The sequence below is a fragment of the Mizuhopecten yessoensis genome, unplaced genomic scaffold, assembly GCF_002113885.1.
Source record: "Mizuhopecten yessoensis strain PY_sf001 unplaced genomic scaffold, ASM211388v2 scaffold8745, whole genome shotgun sequence".
NCBI classification, from domain to species: Eukaryota; Metazoa; Mollusca; class Bivalvia; order Pectinida; family Pectinidae; genus Mizuhopecten; species Mizuhopecten yessoensis.
In genome coordinates, this window is record NW_018407700.1 from 837,387 (window position 1) to 855,088 (window position 17,702).

Genomic DNA, 17,702 nt, shown 5'->3' on the forward strand with positions numbered 1-17,702 from the left:
TTACGTAATATGGAACGGGACACACTAGTTCAATATTTATTAGAATGATGGTAATGAAAACATGTTGAGATGAAAAGATATCTTTGCAGTGCTTCGTTTTATCATAGATGATTGAATTCGTACGGTTAAGTAATACAAAAATCAATTGTTACTCATATGAAAGTGAAACTGATTACTCAAACACTATTTTTTTCATATTCTAATACAAAATGTTTGTATTCAGTGTATTTCTATGCATCTTATTTCACAGCAGAAATGTAATATTAAACATATTATGATAGGAGACAAACACTCTATAATGAAGGATACACTACGACAAACAATTAAACATATAACGGTCGAAAATAAAGGGATTAAGTATACCATTATATCATTCTTACAATCATTTAAACATCACTTAACTCGTGCTGGTTGGCGGCATCCCAAATATATCTCAACAAATGCTATCATTTGACAAACAAAGATATAGCAAATAACATCTGATATGATCTACCGATACTTTGACCCACAACATGTGTAGCCTTTCGTCTTATATAACGCAATAGGCCCACAGAATGACCTACTAAGTACCTAATGTATAGCGTGGATACTCATAAATATTGCATACCTCATATATAACCACTGACATGGCAGACAGAATAGCTTCAATATAACATTATTTAAAAAGAGACATGTACCTGTATCTGCAATCACACCGACTTATCAGGGAATGAGCAATGTATCTCCTATGATAAGAAAGCGAGTTTGATCTGCGAGGAATGATCGTGTAGGGAATAACAGGTATTGGCGTGCTCACGTGCTCACCCATTAACCCAATCTCTCACATACCTTTGTGTGACGCAATATGTAGGCGTGGGAGCTTACATGATAATCCAATATACTCCATGTGCAAAGTGATACACATAAGGCGAGGGACAAGATATAGTCTGTCTGAAACTCAGGTCATGTTTATTAAAAGGCTGGCACCAGTATCTTTAATTTTAAGAGACAAGAATGAAACTTCTATAATTTTGATTTTTTTGGATGTTTGGTCCTGAGTAAGTCTCAGATAAGGGAGAGCTAAGCTGGTAGAAAAAGTACGACTGGACAATTCTCTGCAAAAAAACGTAGGGACTAGTAGTCAGTCTAGTTCATTTAAGAAAAGCATCGAAGCCACTGTTAGGCGTTTGTGTAATCCTCCACCAGCCCACCACACTGCCGACAGGAAGGTTGTGACCGAACACACATCCGGCAGTAGACGATGTGTCCACAGGGATGAAGTTGGACGCCTACGGGCCTATTTCTGCAAACCACGCACATCATTTGCCCGTCCAGATAATAATTTTCTGAAGTGTAAATTTGAAAAAATATTAGTTAGATGTAGAATGTATAGCATTTTTTACTGAGGTAGCTATATTTTATTATTTTATGAAGATTGGATGTTTTGCATGTGTATTGTCTGTGTAATAATTATTCTATCTTTGTTTATTTTTGCTTAAGCCTGACACATATCGAAAAAATAATTTGAAAAATTGAAAAACAGTACATTATATTTACCATCAACGGTTCCATCTCGAAGACCATGAGATACGCGACTAGCATAAACAGTCTGAAAAGTAAAATAAATTTATCAAATTATATGATCGTCGTTTCCGTTTTTGAATCGTTTATTTTATTAGGCGATATTATAAATATAGATGTAGATATATATCCAATAGGTATCTAAGCAATACCTAATAACTTACCGACACACATTATCCTTTCCAGTGAAAGCACTGACGATGTAATTTGATTTATTAAAAAATACAACAGCTTCCTGCACGGAAACATTGGTGTTTTAGCGCTGCCTTAGCCATCAAAGGACATATGCATAATTATGTTATAACGCTATATCTAACTATTGAATAACAAATAACTTCGAGCTGGGTCAATGATTGTCACGCAAAGAACCAATTACAATTTGTCATGCTCACCCGACAGTCACGTAAATTTCCGACTCTGATCACGGGGCCCCTCTGTGTGCTACCTGTTGTGAAAATATTTCATTAAATCAATCTTTAAAATTACGTTTTATTAGAACAAAAATAATCAATTGTAATTTTGAAACTATCGTCTTTACAGGTTAAATCAATAAAGCCTACAATCATATTTGTTCCAGTTTTAAGCTTAAAATGAGATATCATACCTTTATTCATACATATCATACATTTATTCATACATATCATACCTTTATTCATACATATCATACCTTTATTCATACATATCTAATTATGCATGTTCTGTGTTCAAATTGAAAGTTCTCATATACATTATCCAAAAATCTGAAACCTTCTAAATAAGAATTATATAGCGTAAACGTTGAATAAACTGAAACCCTTTGAATACGCATTATCCTGCGCAAGCATTGAATGTGTAAGTGACAACTATTTCACGATTTTCTTCCATTCAGTCAAATATAAGTGCGATGTTGAACCCTATACGAACTAACAAACAAACAAATTGTGCAAAGATTGCAATCCACAAATGAGACAGCATTGTTGTTTTATTAACAGGCAAGCCCATAGTAATTATTTCCATGAGTGACTCTCAATTTGATCGAATATATATACAACGTAGTTACCATAATGATTAATTAATTTAAGGATACTTTGAAATGAAATATGATATACAATGTATATAGAGTAATACTAAGTAAAGGATCAGGGGAGATAATTCCAACATGGTAAACGCAATGGGGATGAACTCATAGGACATCACACACACAAAACCACAATAACTCACAATCATATATCCAACACACATATAGTTATTATCTCACATTAAATGAAGCATAGTCATAATCAGTAATTCATATGTATAGTAAGAGTAGACATTGACCAAAGGTCCATGTGCATGTATGTGCACAGATCATTGCTACTTATATTGTTAATATGAAGTAAATTAGTATATTTGAATAATGTTACAGAAAAGTAATACATATTATTATGTTTATTATATTGGACAGAAAATAAAAAAAATAAAAAACTATCTTGCTCAACTGCAATCTCATCTATCATTATACATAAACAAGTTTATACTTTTATATTCCGATTTACAATTCATATTGAAATAAGACATACATATATTTGAACTACTAACCCTCAATATAAAGCATCATAACTTTCTGTGTCCTATACAAAATAAAACGCCTGCTTCCCCCAATAAAATCTTAATGTGATCTAGCAAAGAATAGTATTTGCCCTTCTTTCACTCTCGTTTTTAAACATTGTAGTTTATTTTGTAATATTTTAAACAGAGCAAGAGATGGAGAGTTCCACATATCAGTATTCATAGTGTTTACATTGCGGTACAAAAAGGAGAAAAACTGTAAAATAGTTATTAGTTGTACATATAGATGGGTTAAAAAGTCTGATTTGTCTTGGAAAGAAGGGATTTTTATTCTGATCGTTAATAAAAGGATTTGTGACATCTTTTACGTATTGTGGTGAGAGTCTATGCATTATCTTATATATCGTTATTTGTTTATGTGTATGCCTCCTTGCAGACAGAGTTTCCCAATCAAGTTCATTGGAGTTTATTATGCGATGTCCCAGAACGAAGACAAGTAATAAATCTAGCAGCTTCTAATTGTCCAGATTCCAGTAATTCAATAGATTGTATCCCATACTACATCTGCATACTTCAAAATTGGTTTTATAAATGATATTTATTTTAAAACGTGATTTACGACCTACCTAAGATTTGATATAACGAAGAATATGTAGTTTGTTTTATGCTTTTTATATATATACATGTGTGTGCTGTTTCCATGATGCGTCGTCTGTAAAAGTTAGTCCTAAATGTTTATGTGATTCTGAATCAATGATTTGATGATTATGGAAAGATATTGGATTTTTGTCTATGATGACATACAGAGAAGTGTCATCTGCAAAAAGTAGAAACATTGTAAGTAATGTTATTAATATAAAGAAGACACAGAAGCGGTCCCAGAATCGACCCCTGACGCATCCCTGCATTTATAGTCCTAAACTGAGAGTGATTTCCTTCAGTGCTAACAATTTTCATTCTGTCTGTTAAATAATTTTCAAACCAGAGTTACACTTGAATAACCACCATAGACTTGTATGCCAAACCCGATCAAACGCTTTGCTAATATCACAGAATATACATCTAAGCTCCTTACCCTGGTACAAGTTACTAACATTTCCATTAAATATAAACAAGAGCTGATTAACTATTGAATCACCAGGTGTAAATCCAGATAGGTGCTTAGTGACTATAGATTTCTCCAACATGTAGTTATAAAGATATTTTAACACATTTTTTTCCATAATTCTACTAAAGCATGAAGTTATTGAAATAGGTGTATAGTTTAAAACATCATTAGATGATCCATTCCCTTTATAAACTGCATTTATATTTGCTTGTTTCCAGCTATTTGGAACCACTCCTGTTTCAGGAGTCTTATTAAATAAGATCATAAGGGTTAATTTAAGGGAGGAATTCCATCTTTTAATACTTTTGGGAACAATTCCATCAGGTCCAGAGGGCCTATTTATATTAAGAGTATTAATTTGGTCAGTTTCAACTTGTTCAGTTAAGTTAATATTAGATAATGAATGAGGAATGACAGGTTGTGCTGTGTGCGGGCGTTGGAGGTCGGGTGTGGATATGGATATAATAATGAAGTGATTATTGAAATCTCAGCTTAATCAATAGGATGGCGAACACCTTGATTATCAATGACAAGAGGAGGAACAGGAACAGGTTTATTGGTGAAGTTAGAAATAGATTGAGCAATTGCCCAAACTTTCAAAACCACCTTCTTCATATTTTAGAATAGTTTTCTTATAAATTGCTTGCTTGAATACACTGCATGCACAAAGGAATGATCACTACAGAAAGGCGGTGATGTATAAGTATTTTTATTATATTTCGGTTGTTTGTAAATACATTGTGTATAACATCAATGGAAGCGTTATGAGATATCAGAGAGATTTTCATTAAGATACTGAAGTATACTAACCATCAAAGTCTTCGTTCAGATGTCTTTGTCTCCTCTGGAACAAAGGAGAACTTTTTCATAACTATAAGTATAAACATAAAAATGCATTGTCGTTTTTAAAAGGCCGCAATGGTGAGCAATGACAGACAAAGTCATCAGTATATTCTTTAAGATTACTCATTACATTATTTCAACCGTACAACTCTCATCTATTGCGGTTTACTTTGGTTATTTAAGGCTTCCTGCTCAAAATGTGTATCTTTAAACAGTAGAAGCATCCATTTTTGACATTATAAAATAAAAAATCATAAACAAAATTAGAGGATAACCGCTTGAACAATCTTTAAAGCGCCTCAAAACTATTTCTATGACTTCGTATCAGTAAAATGGGTGTGTAAATTCAATGCGCAAGTAAATGATTGTATGAAATCTGCATTACATTTCGCAAGTAAGTTAATCGAATAGACTGCTTGACAAAGGTGACAAATGAAGTTATGTGATTCAAATGTCAGTTTATCATTCAATTTTTCATCTTTTGATTTAATTTCACTGTTAGTGTTTTTGGAAAATTTAATATTTTTGTACTATGACCACAACGATTTCTGTCACTTGTGAAAATATTTCCAAAAATCCGTATGCTTGACGTCAACAACATTTGTTTTTTTTGTAGAACATATGTGTTCTTATACTATTTCTCTTACATATTGACGTAACCTACCTCGTCATGGTGAGGACGTTGCTGTCTGCCCTGGTGAAGAACCTGATGATCCTGATGCAGTATCAGATGGGCAGGATCAAGCCTTTCATAGTCATTAAGATTTATAAAAGGACTAGGCTCTGTAATAAGATCAGGCACTATTCCGTATTCCATATACCGATTATCCACCGGCACTTGCTGGTTCTCTTCGTGCAGTCTAGGAAAAATTCCATTCAGCAGGTCACCATCCAGTGGCATGCGATCCAGTGGTTCATGATAATCCCCATGACTTTGCAAGCTTGGCGGTTGTTCCAAAAGTAGGTCATTAACCATTAATGATTCTTCATGTGGAGATAGTGTATTACGTTCCCTATGATGCACGGGCCCCTGCAACCGTCTCCCCTCGTGATTATTAGATACACAATTCTGTAAGGATGACGCAGGAGTTTGATCCTGACGAACAGGTAAGCGATTCCATGAAACTAGATCTTGAGACTGATCCTGACAACCAAACCTGTGAGGGTGTGACAGTGACCCTGGATGTTGATTGTTAGGACCTGTGACGTGCCACTGTGAACGTGGGGGAAGATTTTTGCAACCGGGATCGTTCATCAGTTGGCGCGGTCCTGAAGGTTGATCTTTGCGACCGGGATCGTCCATCAGTACGCGAGGACCTGGGGTTTGATCTTTGTGACATGGTGTGTCCAACCGTGTGAGCAGCCATGGGGGTTGATCTATGAGACCGGGATCATTAATCAGTAGGCGCGGACCTGGAGGTTGATCTTTGTGACCTGGATCGTCCATCAGTGGGAGCGGACCAGGGTATCGACCTTTGAGATCGGGGTCGTCAATCAGTAGGCGCGGACCTGGGGGTCGATTTTTGTGACTTGGATTGTTCAACCGTTGTTGCCGTAATGGGGGTTGATCTTTGTGACAGGGATCGTCTATCAGTGGGCGAGTACCTCGGGGTCGATCTTTGAAACCGGGATCGTCTATCAGTACGCGAGGACCTGGGGGTCGATCTTTGCTACCGGGATCGTCAAACCGTGTTTGCAGACGAGGGTGTTGATCTAAGTGTACGGGATCGTTCATCAATGGGCGCGGACCTGGGAGTTGATCCTTGTGACTTGGAACGTCTAACCGTTGTTGCGGCCATTGGGGTTGATCTATGCGACCAGAAACGTCCAGCTTAGCTAGAGGTCCGTGGGGTTGGTCTTTGCGACTGGGAACGTCCAACTGTTTTTGCCTATATAGAATAAGTAAGAAAAACCTCTGAATATTCAACTGTAAGGGTGTCAGCTGTTATTCTGTTTGTTTTTAATTCATCGTCAAAATGCAGAATGCTACTGAAGCTGTGAATTGTTCATATAATTGACCGATTATATGTTGAAAAATATTGTTTGAAATACGTTATTTAAATTTGTATTAATGTATAATCAATTGTATTTTGTACTTGGTGCGACCCTTACATGCTATTTTTAAATATACTTGATTTACCCGCTGGTATCATCCTCTTCTTTGAAGTCTTCTTCCGGCGCCAGTGGTAATATTTTCCTGAAAAGGCAACCACAATGATTGATATCCGAGATGCAGACATCATAGGGACTAGATGTGCAATTATCTAACCTTACAAGAAACAATCGAACAGATCGTTTGTTTAAAAAAATTTAGTGTTATTAGATTTGTTTCATTTCGATTTCATGAACGTGCAAAGAGACAGCATAATATCAATAATATCTAAGATAAGCATCATTTAGCAAGTTAATACAAATATAAATATTCATATCGTAACTTTTAATGATGAGAGTACACTTAGGAACATCTGTATGAATATTAACAATATCGCAACATCTTTTAAGCTATCATTATTAAGTTAATACTATACATACGCCCTACTAAACGCCCCTCTCTTACACTTTTTCTTATCACTTTTCTAGTTCGATTACTTAAAATGTGTCAGCAATTGTTTTTATGTCAAAATTTAGAATAGTGCTACAATCGTTTTCATTTCTCCCTATTGTTAAGCGACTAGACAAAGTATTAGGTCTCGTGCAGCAAAATGTTTTCGGTATATGGGTTACATTTTTAATGAATTGTATTGCAATGTACTGGATCGTATTTATACATATATATTAAACACGCACACATATATATATGATATAGAGATATAAAGTTAAAGATATATAGCATGTCTATAATGATAGTGTTTATGTCAAAGTGAAAAAGCACGTAACCAACCATCAATTATTGATAAAAATAGCATGAACTGATTCCCTTCAGCGAGACTTTATCTCGTTTTGAACTACAATGACTAAGTATATTATTCAATTATTTTTACGTATACCTACCCATTCGCGACTTGAACTGCCAATGTTTCTGTTGGATAATCTTTCAGAGCACGTATCCCAATTCGTGCTACTATAACATCTTCGTGTACTTCAATGGGTTCTGCTTTGCCTTGGTTGGGTAAATATTGTACATGGCTTTGTTCCCAAGCAAGTGTTGTTGTTGCAAAGTCGTTTGGTAAACAACTGTGTACGCCATCGTTGTTGCTAGACTGGAGGTTTACGGAAGTTAAAATACCTCTCTCTTGTTCATTATCCACATCATAGCTCATGACCTGTTCTTTAGTATAGTTGGTTCCTGCAACGGTAGAACACTCCTTAGCGTCAGATTCATTTCCGGACACCTTTTCACCGTTTGCTATATTTCCAGTATTGTTGGAATGGGTTTGCATGTGGAGAGCGTTAAGATCGCGACTGATTGTGTTATCATCCATATTTTCATTTTCACTGTCATAGATGATCCCTGTGTCAGTGTTTCTGCTCTGACTAGTCGCCTGTCTTTCTTCTTTGCCCTTTTCTTTGTTTCTTTCCTTGCCTTTAGTGCCATGTGGCTGATGATATGGATTTTCTCCTACTCCATTCGTAGAATTTGATAATTGGTGACTACATATCTGATGCACCTCTGCTGAATCTCTTGGTTTTGTCTTGGAGTCAATACAACCACTTGCACTGTCCCCTATTCCTTTTCTTGTACTGTTTTGTGGTTTCCCCTCCTGACGATGAACTGGAAGCACCACACGTTTGAAATGAATGGCCGGTGACAAGAGATAGCTAGATAGTGTACGGTTCAACAGCACTTTTTCGAGCAAATTGTTTTCGTTATAATTTCTTTTGTTGCAGAAGTGTTTACACATTGTATAGATTGACTGTTTGTGGGGGGTCGGTCTCGGTCGATAATCAGCTGGTTGGGATTCAGTGCATTCTTCTATATGACTTCCTCTTTCATTGTCTACATCATCGTGTTTTACCGTATCAAAGTCTTCCTCAAAAGGATTATCACGGCCATTAGTGTATCTTTTCTTGAATCCAAGTGTATAGAAACATACTAGTATCAGCCCATAAAATATGAGAAGCAGCACCAGAAACAAAAGTAAATACACTGCTTTTAAGTACATATGAATGTCGACCGTTAATAACATGAATGCCATATCTTCCAAGATTATGGCAACCAATATTTAGATATGTTGCTACGTCTCATCAGATGATAGTGAATCTGAAAAGTTGAAAGTTTAACGATATAGGAAAATAGAAGACAAAACAAATGTATACCACAACAAAATAAAACATAGCGTTCTGTTAATATAACATGCATGTACTTTTCAACTGAATTTGTCATTATATCTCGTTCATGAACTTGAGCGTATTAATAATCACTAATACGTAAATATGACATTGCATTTCGGCTTTAAAACCTCCCAAGTCTTCCGTCTGAGGAGAACATTCTTTGGTTATTGTAACTTTGACGTTAATGTTCGCTCAATGTTTTCATTGTAGCCATACAGGAGTGTTATCTAACCAGCTAATTCGATGATAACACTACTACATATTTTCATAGCTTACTGATTTCGGTTCGAACTGTATCCTTTTCTTTGAAATTACACACACACACACACACTTTTAAAACTAAAACTTATTCTAATATGAACTATGTCAAAGGTAAGGTTTGCCTTTAAAGTTAGGATATCTTGCTTTTGCCAAAGGTGTCATATATTGTGACATCACGTCGCGCTGATGAAATGCAGAAATATGATCAGTTTGATTTCAATAACTCGTATTCGTTACGCTCTAATATACAGAAAGTAGATAAATTATATTGACAATAGTTATTTATGTTATACACGTATATATTCCACGTTATACATTTATTTAAAAGTATATTTTTTATCTTATTGCCCATGGGTGACCTGTAACAGAAGCAAAACCGTATCCATTCAACTTTCGGCTGTGTTGGGCTATATCGGTAGTAGCTTAGTCAGCTGTCAACCTGAACACAAGCTGACATTTTTTCTTAAACCACACATTTTTATAAGATATGTCAATGGATAACTTTCTAGCTATCACTATTAAATAGGAGTCCCTCTGACTGCCTGCAGTGCTAGAGTGTTATTTGGCGAATTGTCTCGATTTTTTTCTGACATCTGACTCTGATGACTCGATGCCCTGTGGCTTAGCGAGTTGTTTTAAGCGGTTTAGAGTCGAGACACCGGTCATTTGACTCTTTAATTGACAAAGGAATAGACATTTGCGAAAGCTCGCAAAATAAGCTTTTGAATACTGTTTGTGTTCAAAACAAACATAGCATTTATTTTAACTTTAACATTATTCGGCAAATTCCCTCGACAAAGGCCAGTTTTCGGATATTCCTACACATTACAGATTTGAATAATAATTATGAGTGAGTTAAGATGACATAACATGTCAGCTGTAAACGTCTATGACCTGTAAAGTTGTTAGTGTTAAACCCACACACTTGTGTGGGATCTGTGTGTGTAGCCATCTGTGGTCTCATCATATGTGCACGCATTATGTAAAGGGACGGTATTTATCACACATTGTTCTGTGTAGGATTTTCCTTTCTAACAGCATACTTTTAGGTTGTAATGAGTTTAAAATACATATGAATCGCCATATCAAAAACTATTAATGAATGCCGAACTGTATATTTATATCTTACACCTGTCTATAGGTAGCACCTGTATAATGCTTTCTATCACCAGTGTGATGTACCATCTGTCAATAATTGTCTATATCTATCACTTTCCTTTACCTACAGCCTATGCATCCTACCTGCCTATATATACCACTTGCCTATGACAACATCCTATCTATATATTCCACTTGCCTATGACATCATCCTAGCTATATATACCACTTGCCTATGACAACATCCTATCTATATATACCACCTGTACAGATATATCGTATACATATCTATGAATTCTACCTGTCTTCATCTACATTTGCACCACCGTTTTTTGAAAACCATTCGTCTTCATCTATCATCTCCATAATTATATAAAATACCTGGTTTTAACTACCACATGTATGATTACCAGTATATCATCATCTGTCTATATATATCACCCGTTTTCCACCTGTATAATTATATCTAACACCTATATAAAACATATGACTCCTACCTGTCTATATCTACCACCTGTCCACATCTACTAACCGTTTTAAAAGCAATTTCATTGTGTCTATCTACCACATGTATGATTATATCTAACACCTATATATGACTCCTACCTGCCAATATCTACCACATGTTTCAAAAACCATTTATATCTATCCACCACATGTATATATCTAACAATTCTGTCAACCAGTAATTTTTGTTCACCTGATATCATGTAAATAAGGACCACTGGTCTTTTCATGCTGATATTTTTTCCATAATTGTTGGTGTACTTTCGAGACATGTTCGACAGTATTAGTATCGTTATAATTATACATAAATTGTCCTCCTTTATACTACCCTGTACTTCTATACCATAACGTTATCTACTGTACTCCTTAGTAAATCGAGGCACATTGAGGGAATGGCCTATTTATTTATTGATGTGTCAAATAATTCGTGGAACTGCACTAGGTCGATTCACTTCCAGGAAACCCGTGATAATGGAGAGATAAGTAAAATTTGTTGACAACAACATTTGATATTGTCTTGTGAGATATATATTTATATATCCTTTGAATTGACATTTCCATGTCTTTTTTATATATATAACATTATATGCTGGTAGTTAGATTACTTTAACAGGATCGTGACAACTTTCGTGCCCATCATCCGGATCTGGATATATTTTAGCAGTTTCAAGGAATATAGCCTTATATGCAGTGCGTAATGGTTTGTATTCACTCAAAATTCAGTGCTCACAAAGCAATATTTTTACATGTTTCAGTAATATTATAGCCGTATTGGTATTCACTCGAAATACAACAGGCTTATGTGTTTTAACTAGGATAGGAACAGGTATCTGCTCAATATATCATAGATAGGACAGCTCTTAGGCAGTGGTTCATCCAACCGTGATCATCAGTCACAAATTATTTTATTACGTACCCCGTGCATTTAGACTGTAATATGTCGGACGGGAGGGAATGACCTACTTACTGATATGCACAATGTACATGTGTTTTTCTTATGTTTCGTGGAACTTGCAGTTTCTGTGGGCGGTTCCAGGAAGCAGTAATTTGGGTTCACGTTAACATTAGACTTAAAATTAAATATGCATAGCATACTATAGTATGAGATACGTGCATATGCGTGGTATGAATGAAATACTTATCTAATATGTAACATGCATATAACAAATGAACAAAAGTCGTATAGCCTTAAATGATATTTGATATACAAAAACAAATAAAAAATTAAAATTAACAAGCCCAAGTAAATCGATTATAATATATCCTCGTTTCGTTAAAATGTAGTAAGCCAGTACCTATGGAGTAACTTCCGCATTATCAAGCAGAGGATATATTTGAGAGCTTCTGGTTGTTGTTACCAGGTAAACAGATGTAGTAGCTCATTGTAACATTTTAACAAACTGCGAAAACATAAGCAATTAATAATGATTAATAATAATACTCAACCATTAAAGTGTAAATTCGTTTACCTTATCACCGAGAGTACGATTCAGCTTTGAAAACGGAAGTGACGTTCAACACAACACGTAATGCAAAATTTAGATTTATGAACATAATAATTTTGTTATTTTGCATTGTTTTAATTTGGTATTTATAAAATACTTGTAAATAGTTGGTTTTAATGTATATCTAGTATGTTTTCATTTGCGTTATAATTGTGTATAAATAAACATGACGTGTTTCTAAAAATACTCGTTTGAAGCTCATAAACATATATTTGTAGTCCTATTACTTTTAGTTGGAGATAGAAAAGATACATTGCTTAGAGATTTAATTTAGAGATAAATGTCGAACTACCAGATTCCATTTTAAACTGACTACAGAGAGGGGAGTGCCAATATTGATGATATTTGTATAACATTTTCCACCAAAACTTCGTGACTTTACGGTACGTAGTGAGCGTGTATTCGCTATACATCGGTCATACTTAAATATGGCAGTTATTAGATTGTGTCTTCATGAAATGACAATATTAGTTCTATTTCGATGAAAAATGACAATGAGTTTATTAACTTCGTTAATTACATATATCAAAAGCCAAAACCATAAATGATACGTTAGTCAATACAAGATCCACGAATATTATACCATCTACACCTTATTTTCCTATGGACATTTGCTTTGATTCTTTCAGTAAAAGCTGATGATACTCTTATGCATCATACAGTTGTTATATTAATCTGTCAAGTTTAAGTCGTAAACTGTAGTAATTGTCTTTTACTTGTCAATGTCATTGCCACTATCTGATACTCTAAAGATCGTAATATGTTCTGATTAAAAAAATGTTTATCCAACCATATTACCCGATTCTTATCCATGTCCTCTTTAGTCTACTTGTACATTCAACTCTATTATATCTTGCAAAATAATTTGCAGGTAACCAATTGCAGCGTGATTCTTTTCCATTTGGATCATCCAGTTGTTTTTGGCAACTTCACTTGGAGGCCTCTGCAGCAATTTTTTGGTATTTGTTAAATAGAATCTCATCTGGTTTGCTGGTTGCGATCTCTATTTCCTTCTTCGACGCGCTGATGTCAATATTCACCTCCACTGTACATTTGACACCAGCGCATTAAAGAAAGCGATAGAGATTGCAATCAGCAAACTAAAGCACCAGGCATTTAAAACATCATAGCTGAGGTGCTAAAAGCAGATGAAATGTTTGCCGTCGATTGGTTATAACAATCAGACAAAGTGACCAAAATTTATAATATTGGTCTCTTTTTCGGACCAGAGCGATTTTAAACCTCTTTAAAATTATCTGCATTTCTCGGTAGTTGTTCGTTCTCGAAAGTGGTCGTTTGTCCGTTCTGGTCTCTCACAATATCACACGATCTGTTGAATATGCTGGAAGTTCCTTGGTAATCCTTTATATATCATACCAATTTTTTCCTTTCTTTGTTGTGCTGCTGCAGAAAGGTCTCGTATGTATATATCGTATTCCTTCTAGTGTATTTGCAACCATTTTTTTTCATAATGCTCTTAGAATATATTGAATGTTTCGCGATTGGTCATTTGGAGTTTCCACGAAGCTTTTTCTTTTTGATCTCTCTCCTTTGTTCTATAAATTCACATTCGCCTGCTGAAATCTAGATTTTATCCCCTTTTGCGGTCTTGCCTCAAACTATTTCACTAAGATAGTGATAATTCCACAAATAACAAAAAATAATGCAACATATTTTTCTATTTAATGATCAATTACAAATATTGTTTTCAGTACACAAAACTAATTGAAAATAAGGAGAAACTCACTAAACGACAAAAAGTGATGGCGACCATAATTATGGGAATGATAAAAAACACCAATGTCTGTCTCCCTTTAAATTTCCAGTTTAATTTGAGGTCCATCATTTCGGTCACCATACAAATCACTGAAGACCAAACGGATTAAGTTTTGCTCTTCGCTTGCGTTGTTTCATCGAGGTTTTATAATTTCCAGTCACCATGTAAGCGACAAGGCACAAAGGATGACGTTTTTTTCAGGATGATGATGATGATGATGATCAGAAAGGGAAGGAGTTCGAGTAGATTACATGCAAAGACAGTACAATCAAACATTAGAATTAGAAAACAAATTACCTCAATAGAAAGGAGTTCACTGCCGTCGACGGCTTTAACAGTGATAACATTATTTCGTCATATTGAAGAAAACGAATTTCCTTTAATAAACGTTTCACTTCGTCCTTGGTGTGATATTTTGGATTGTTTTACCGAACATCGACGACTGATCTGCGCTTTTCTAAGGATACCAAAGAACCCTCTCGAACTAAGAAATATTTGATTCGATTTAAGCAAGACAGACCATATCGTCGTGTTTTGTTTTCAAAGTACAATCATCTTCGTATTCGAGAAGGTCGATGTCTCCAGAATCGTCCTGTAATCCATCCTTTATTTTCTTTCCATATAATATGTGATATATGCAGAATTCGATTTCAGAATTTTGCACAATCAATGGTGTCTTCATACACACGTGGTACAATTTCGCCGCATAGCCCGTAGGGATCTCGAGTCCCTAGTGTCTTTTCATTGGAAACGAAGTTATTTTAGGAGCCTCTAAGGGAAACGTTCCCATGCTCTGCTATCCACAATGAACTGTCTGTTAAAGGATGCCACCATCACATCAACAATTTTGTCTACAGCAGCAAACGTCTCTGCTACATGTGGTAATAAGTCTGAGATCTCTTCTATTGTACTGTCTCTGCTACATGTGGTAATAAGTCTGTGATCTCTTCCATTGTACTGTCTCTGCTGCATGTGGTAATAAGTCTGTGATCTCCCTTTATTGTACGGTGTTTTGCATGTAGCCTTCTGGATCCCTTCCCTTCCTGATAATCATAATCAGTTTGAAAACAAACATAATCTTCTTGTACCTCGTCGCTAAATTGCGACTGGTAACCTCCTTGCTGCATATAAAAAGCACAATTCTTAAGTGATTTGTATGGTGACCGAATTGATAAACCTCGAACCGTAGCTTTAAAGGGAGGCACACATAAATAGTTTCTTTTATTGCCACATGGTCGGTTTGTTTGTTTGTTTGTTTGTTTATGTTTAACGGCCCATCGACGGCTGTGGTCATTTAGGGCCATGGTGATTTATTTATTCACTTTACTTTTTTAACAAACATGTGAATAGCGAAGATAAAATCAGATAAAATGGTTCATTTTAAAAGTATTCGCATTGTATGTGTAGATAATTAAAAATAATAAAAGGGGGTTAAAATAATAAAAGAGATAACGAATAGATGATATGGAATATGCGATATATATATAACGTCAAAAAGGATAAGGTGGGTTAAAAGACATCAGAGTCTATAAAATAGACCGATGTCTTTCAAATAGTTAAATAATGCCTTCGAATCCACGGAACTGAAAAGTGTTTTCATATCCGGGACTCGGAAGTAGTTATCACGAATGTGTTTAAAATCGGAACATTCTATTAAAAAATGCTCCACTGTAAATGGAGTGTCACATGCGTGGCATGAAGGTATATCTTCTCGTTTTAAAAGGTACGAATGAGTAGGATATGTGTGCCCAGTGCGGAGCCGAGCGAGGACAACTTCCTCTCTACGATCTTTCCGACTGGGAATAGATGTTTTAAGTTTCGGTTGTATCTTAAAAAGTTTGTTGTTGGTCTCCAGAGACCAGCGTTTCTGCCATTCATTTTGAATGGCTGTACGAATAGTAGGTTTAAAATCTGTGTATGGTAGTTTGATATTTGTTTGTTCGAGATTCAATGCATTTTTTGCTTCCCTGTCAGCAAATTCGTTGCCTTTTATTCCGACATGGCTCGGAATCCATAGTAAAGTTATTTTAGACTTTTTTAATATACGAGATATTCGATGAGCAAGGTTTTGTACGATTGTGTTTTTAGGATCTCGTAACTGTAAACTCTGTAGGACAGATAGAGAGTCTGAACAAATAATTGCCTTTTTAATGCGGTGTTCATCGATATGGTCGAGGGCCAAACCAATGGCGCATGCTTCAGCAGAAAAGATGGAGGCGCCGTCTGGTAGTCGGACTGAAGTGCAAGTATTGGCAGTACAGCAGGCTGCTGCCACTTTCTCACCTTCTTTGGAGCCATCGGTGTAAAGTTGTGTATGAGAAGGGTAATTCGAAATGCATTCCCGAAAGGAGGATTTGTGTTCTTCGGGCATAACACTTGATTTCCCTCGCTCATGTAATGTAAAGTTAAAATCGGGGGTTTGAATGGTCCACGGAGGAACATCAGATATGTTAAATTCAGCTATGTCCGTCAATTTTATGTTGAGTTCTTGCAGGAAATTCAAAATTCGGATACCAAATGTTGGCAGAAGTTTTTGGTTTTGCGTAAATATGTTTTGGTATTTGGGGTTGAATACTTGGTTGAAAGCAGGATTTTTAGGGTTTGATTTTAATTGAGTTGCAAATTGTAATGAAAGTTTTATTCTTCTGTCATAAAGGGATGGTTCATTTGCTTCCACGTACAGGCTTTTTACAGGTGTTGTTCGAAAAGCTCCCAGGGCAAGACGTAGCCCTTGGTTATGGATTGGATCTAGCATCTGAAGGTACGAACTGCGCGCTGACCCGTATACCATAGAACCATAATCCAGTTTTGTTCGAATAAGTGATCTGTATAGGCGCAAAAGCATTTCACGATCCGCTCCCCAATCAGTATGAGAAAGGACTCGTATAATGTTTAACGCCTTGGAACACTTATCCTTCAGATACTTTATATGTGGTATGAAAGAGAGTTTCGAATCAAAAATGAGGCCGAGAAATTTAGTCTGTTCAACAACAGGAATTCTAGTGCCATCGAGTGTTAGATTTGGGTCATTGTGTGCTTTTCGTTTTTGACAGAAATGCATGCACACAGTTTTGGATTTAGAGAATTTGAAGCCGTTTTCGTCTGCCCAATTTTGTAGTTTGTTTAAACTCTGTTGAAGTTGTCGTTCTATCGTGTGCATGTTCTTAGATCTGTAACAGATCAAGAAGTCATCCACAAATAACGACCCTTCTGTTGATTGACCAAGACATTTGACTATATCATT

The 17,702-nt window shown here is 35.6% G+C and overlaps 2 protein-coding genes across 3 annotated transcripts in view; both read right to left on the minus strand.

Moving 5' to 3' along the window:
• Positions 1-1,014: 1,014 nt before the first annotated feature.
• LOC110456430 lies at positions 1,015-12,695 on the minus strand. 2 transcript variants are annotated; one of them, XM_021507193.1, is made up of 8 exons: positions 12,646-12,695; positions 8,030-9,239; positions 7,179-7,235; positions 5,703-6,927; positions 5,006-5,039; positions 1,953-2,005; positions 1,537-1,588; positions 1,015-1,325 (listed from the first exon to the last, which is right to left on the minus strand). In XM_021507193.1, the coding sequence occupies exons 2-8, from the start codon at positions 9,172-9,174 to the stop codon at positions 1,159-1,161; spliced, it is 2,733 nt and encodes a 910-aa protein (XP_021362868.1). In that variant the 5' UTR covers positions 9,175-9,239; positions 12,646-12,695; the 3' UTR covers positions 1,015-1,158. The 2 variants fall into 2 exon arrangements, with proteins under 2 accessions (XP_021362868.1, XP_021362869.1); XM_021507194.1 differs by lacking the exon at positions 12,646-12,695 and having other exon boundaries at positions 7,151-7,235; positions 8,030-8,115.
• Positions 12,696-15,229: 2,534 nt separating this feature from the next.
• The window catches only part of LOC110456441, a 6,657-nt gene continuing 4,184 nt past the window's right edge, over positions 15,230-17,702 (minus strand). Inside the window, exon 2 of the mRNA XM_021507213.1 lies at positions 15,230-15,501. Within this exon, the coding sequence (XP_021362888.1) occupies positions 15,230-15,501 (272 nt within the window). The remainder of the gene's footprint in view (positions 15,502-17,702) is intronic.

What these genes read in the sequence shown, in the direction of transcription:
- LOC110456430 (XM_021507193.1), bottom strand. Translation starts at nt 9,174, where the DNA reads ATGGCATTCATGTTATTAACGGTCGACATTCATATGTACTTAAAAGCA. An exon ending in TCTGAACGAAGACTTTGATG is followed by an intron (nt 2,006 to 5,005) that starts GTTAGTATACTT and finishes TTTTCACAACAG; the next exon opens with GTAGCACACAGAGGGGCCCC. An exon ending in TCGAGATGGAACCGTTGATG is followed by an intron (nt 1,326 to 1,536) that starts GTAAATATAATG and finishes TTTACACTTCAG; the next exon opens with AAAATTATTATCTGGACGGG.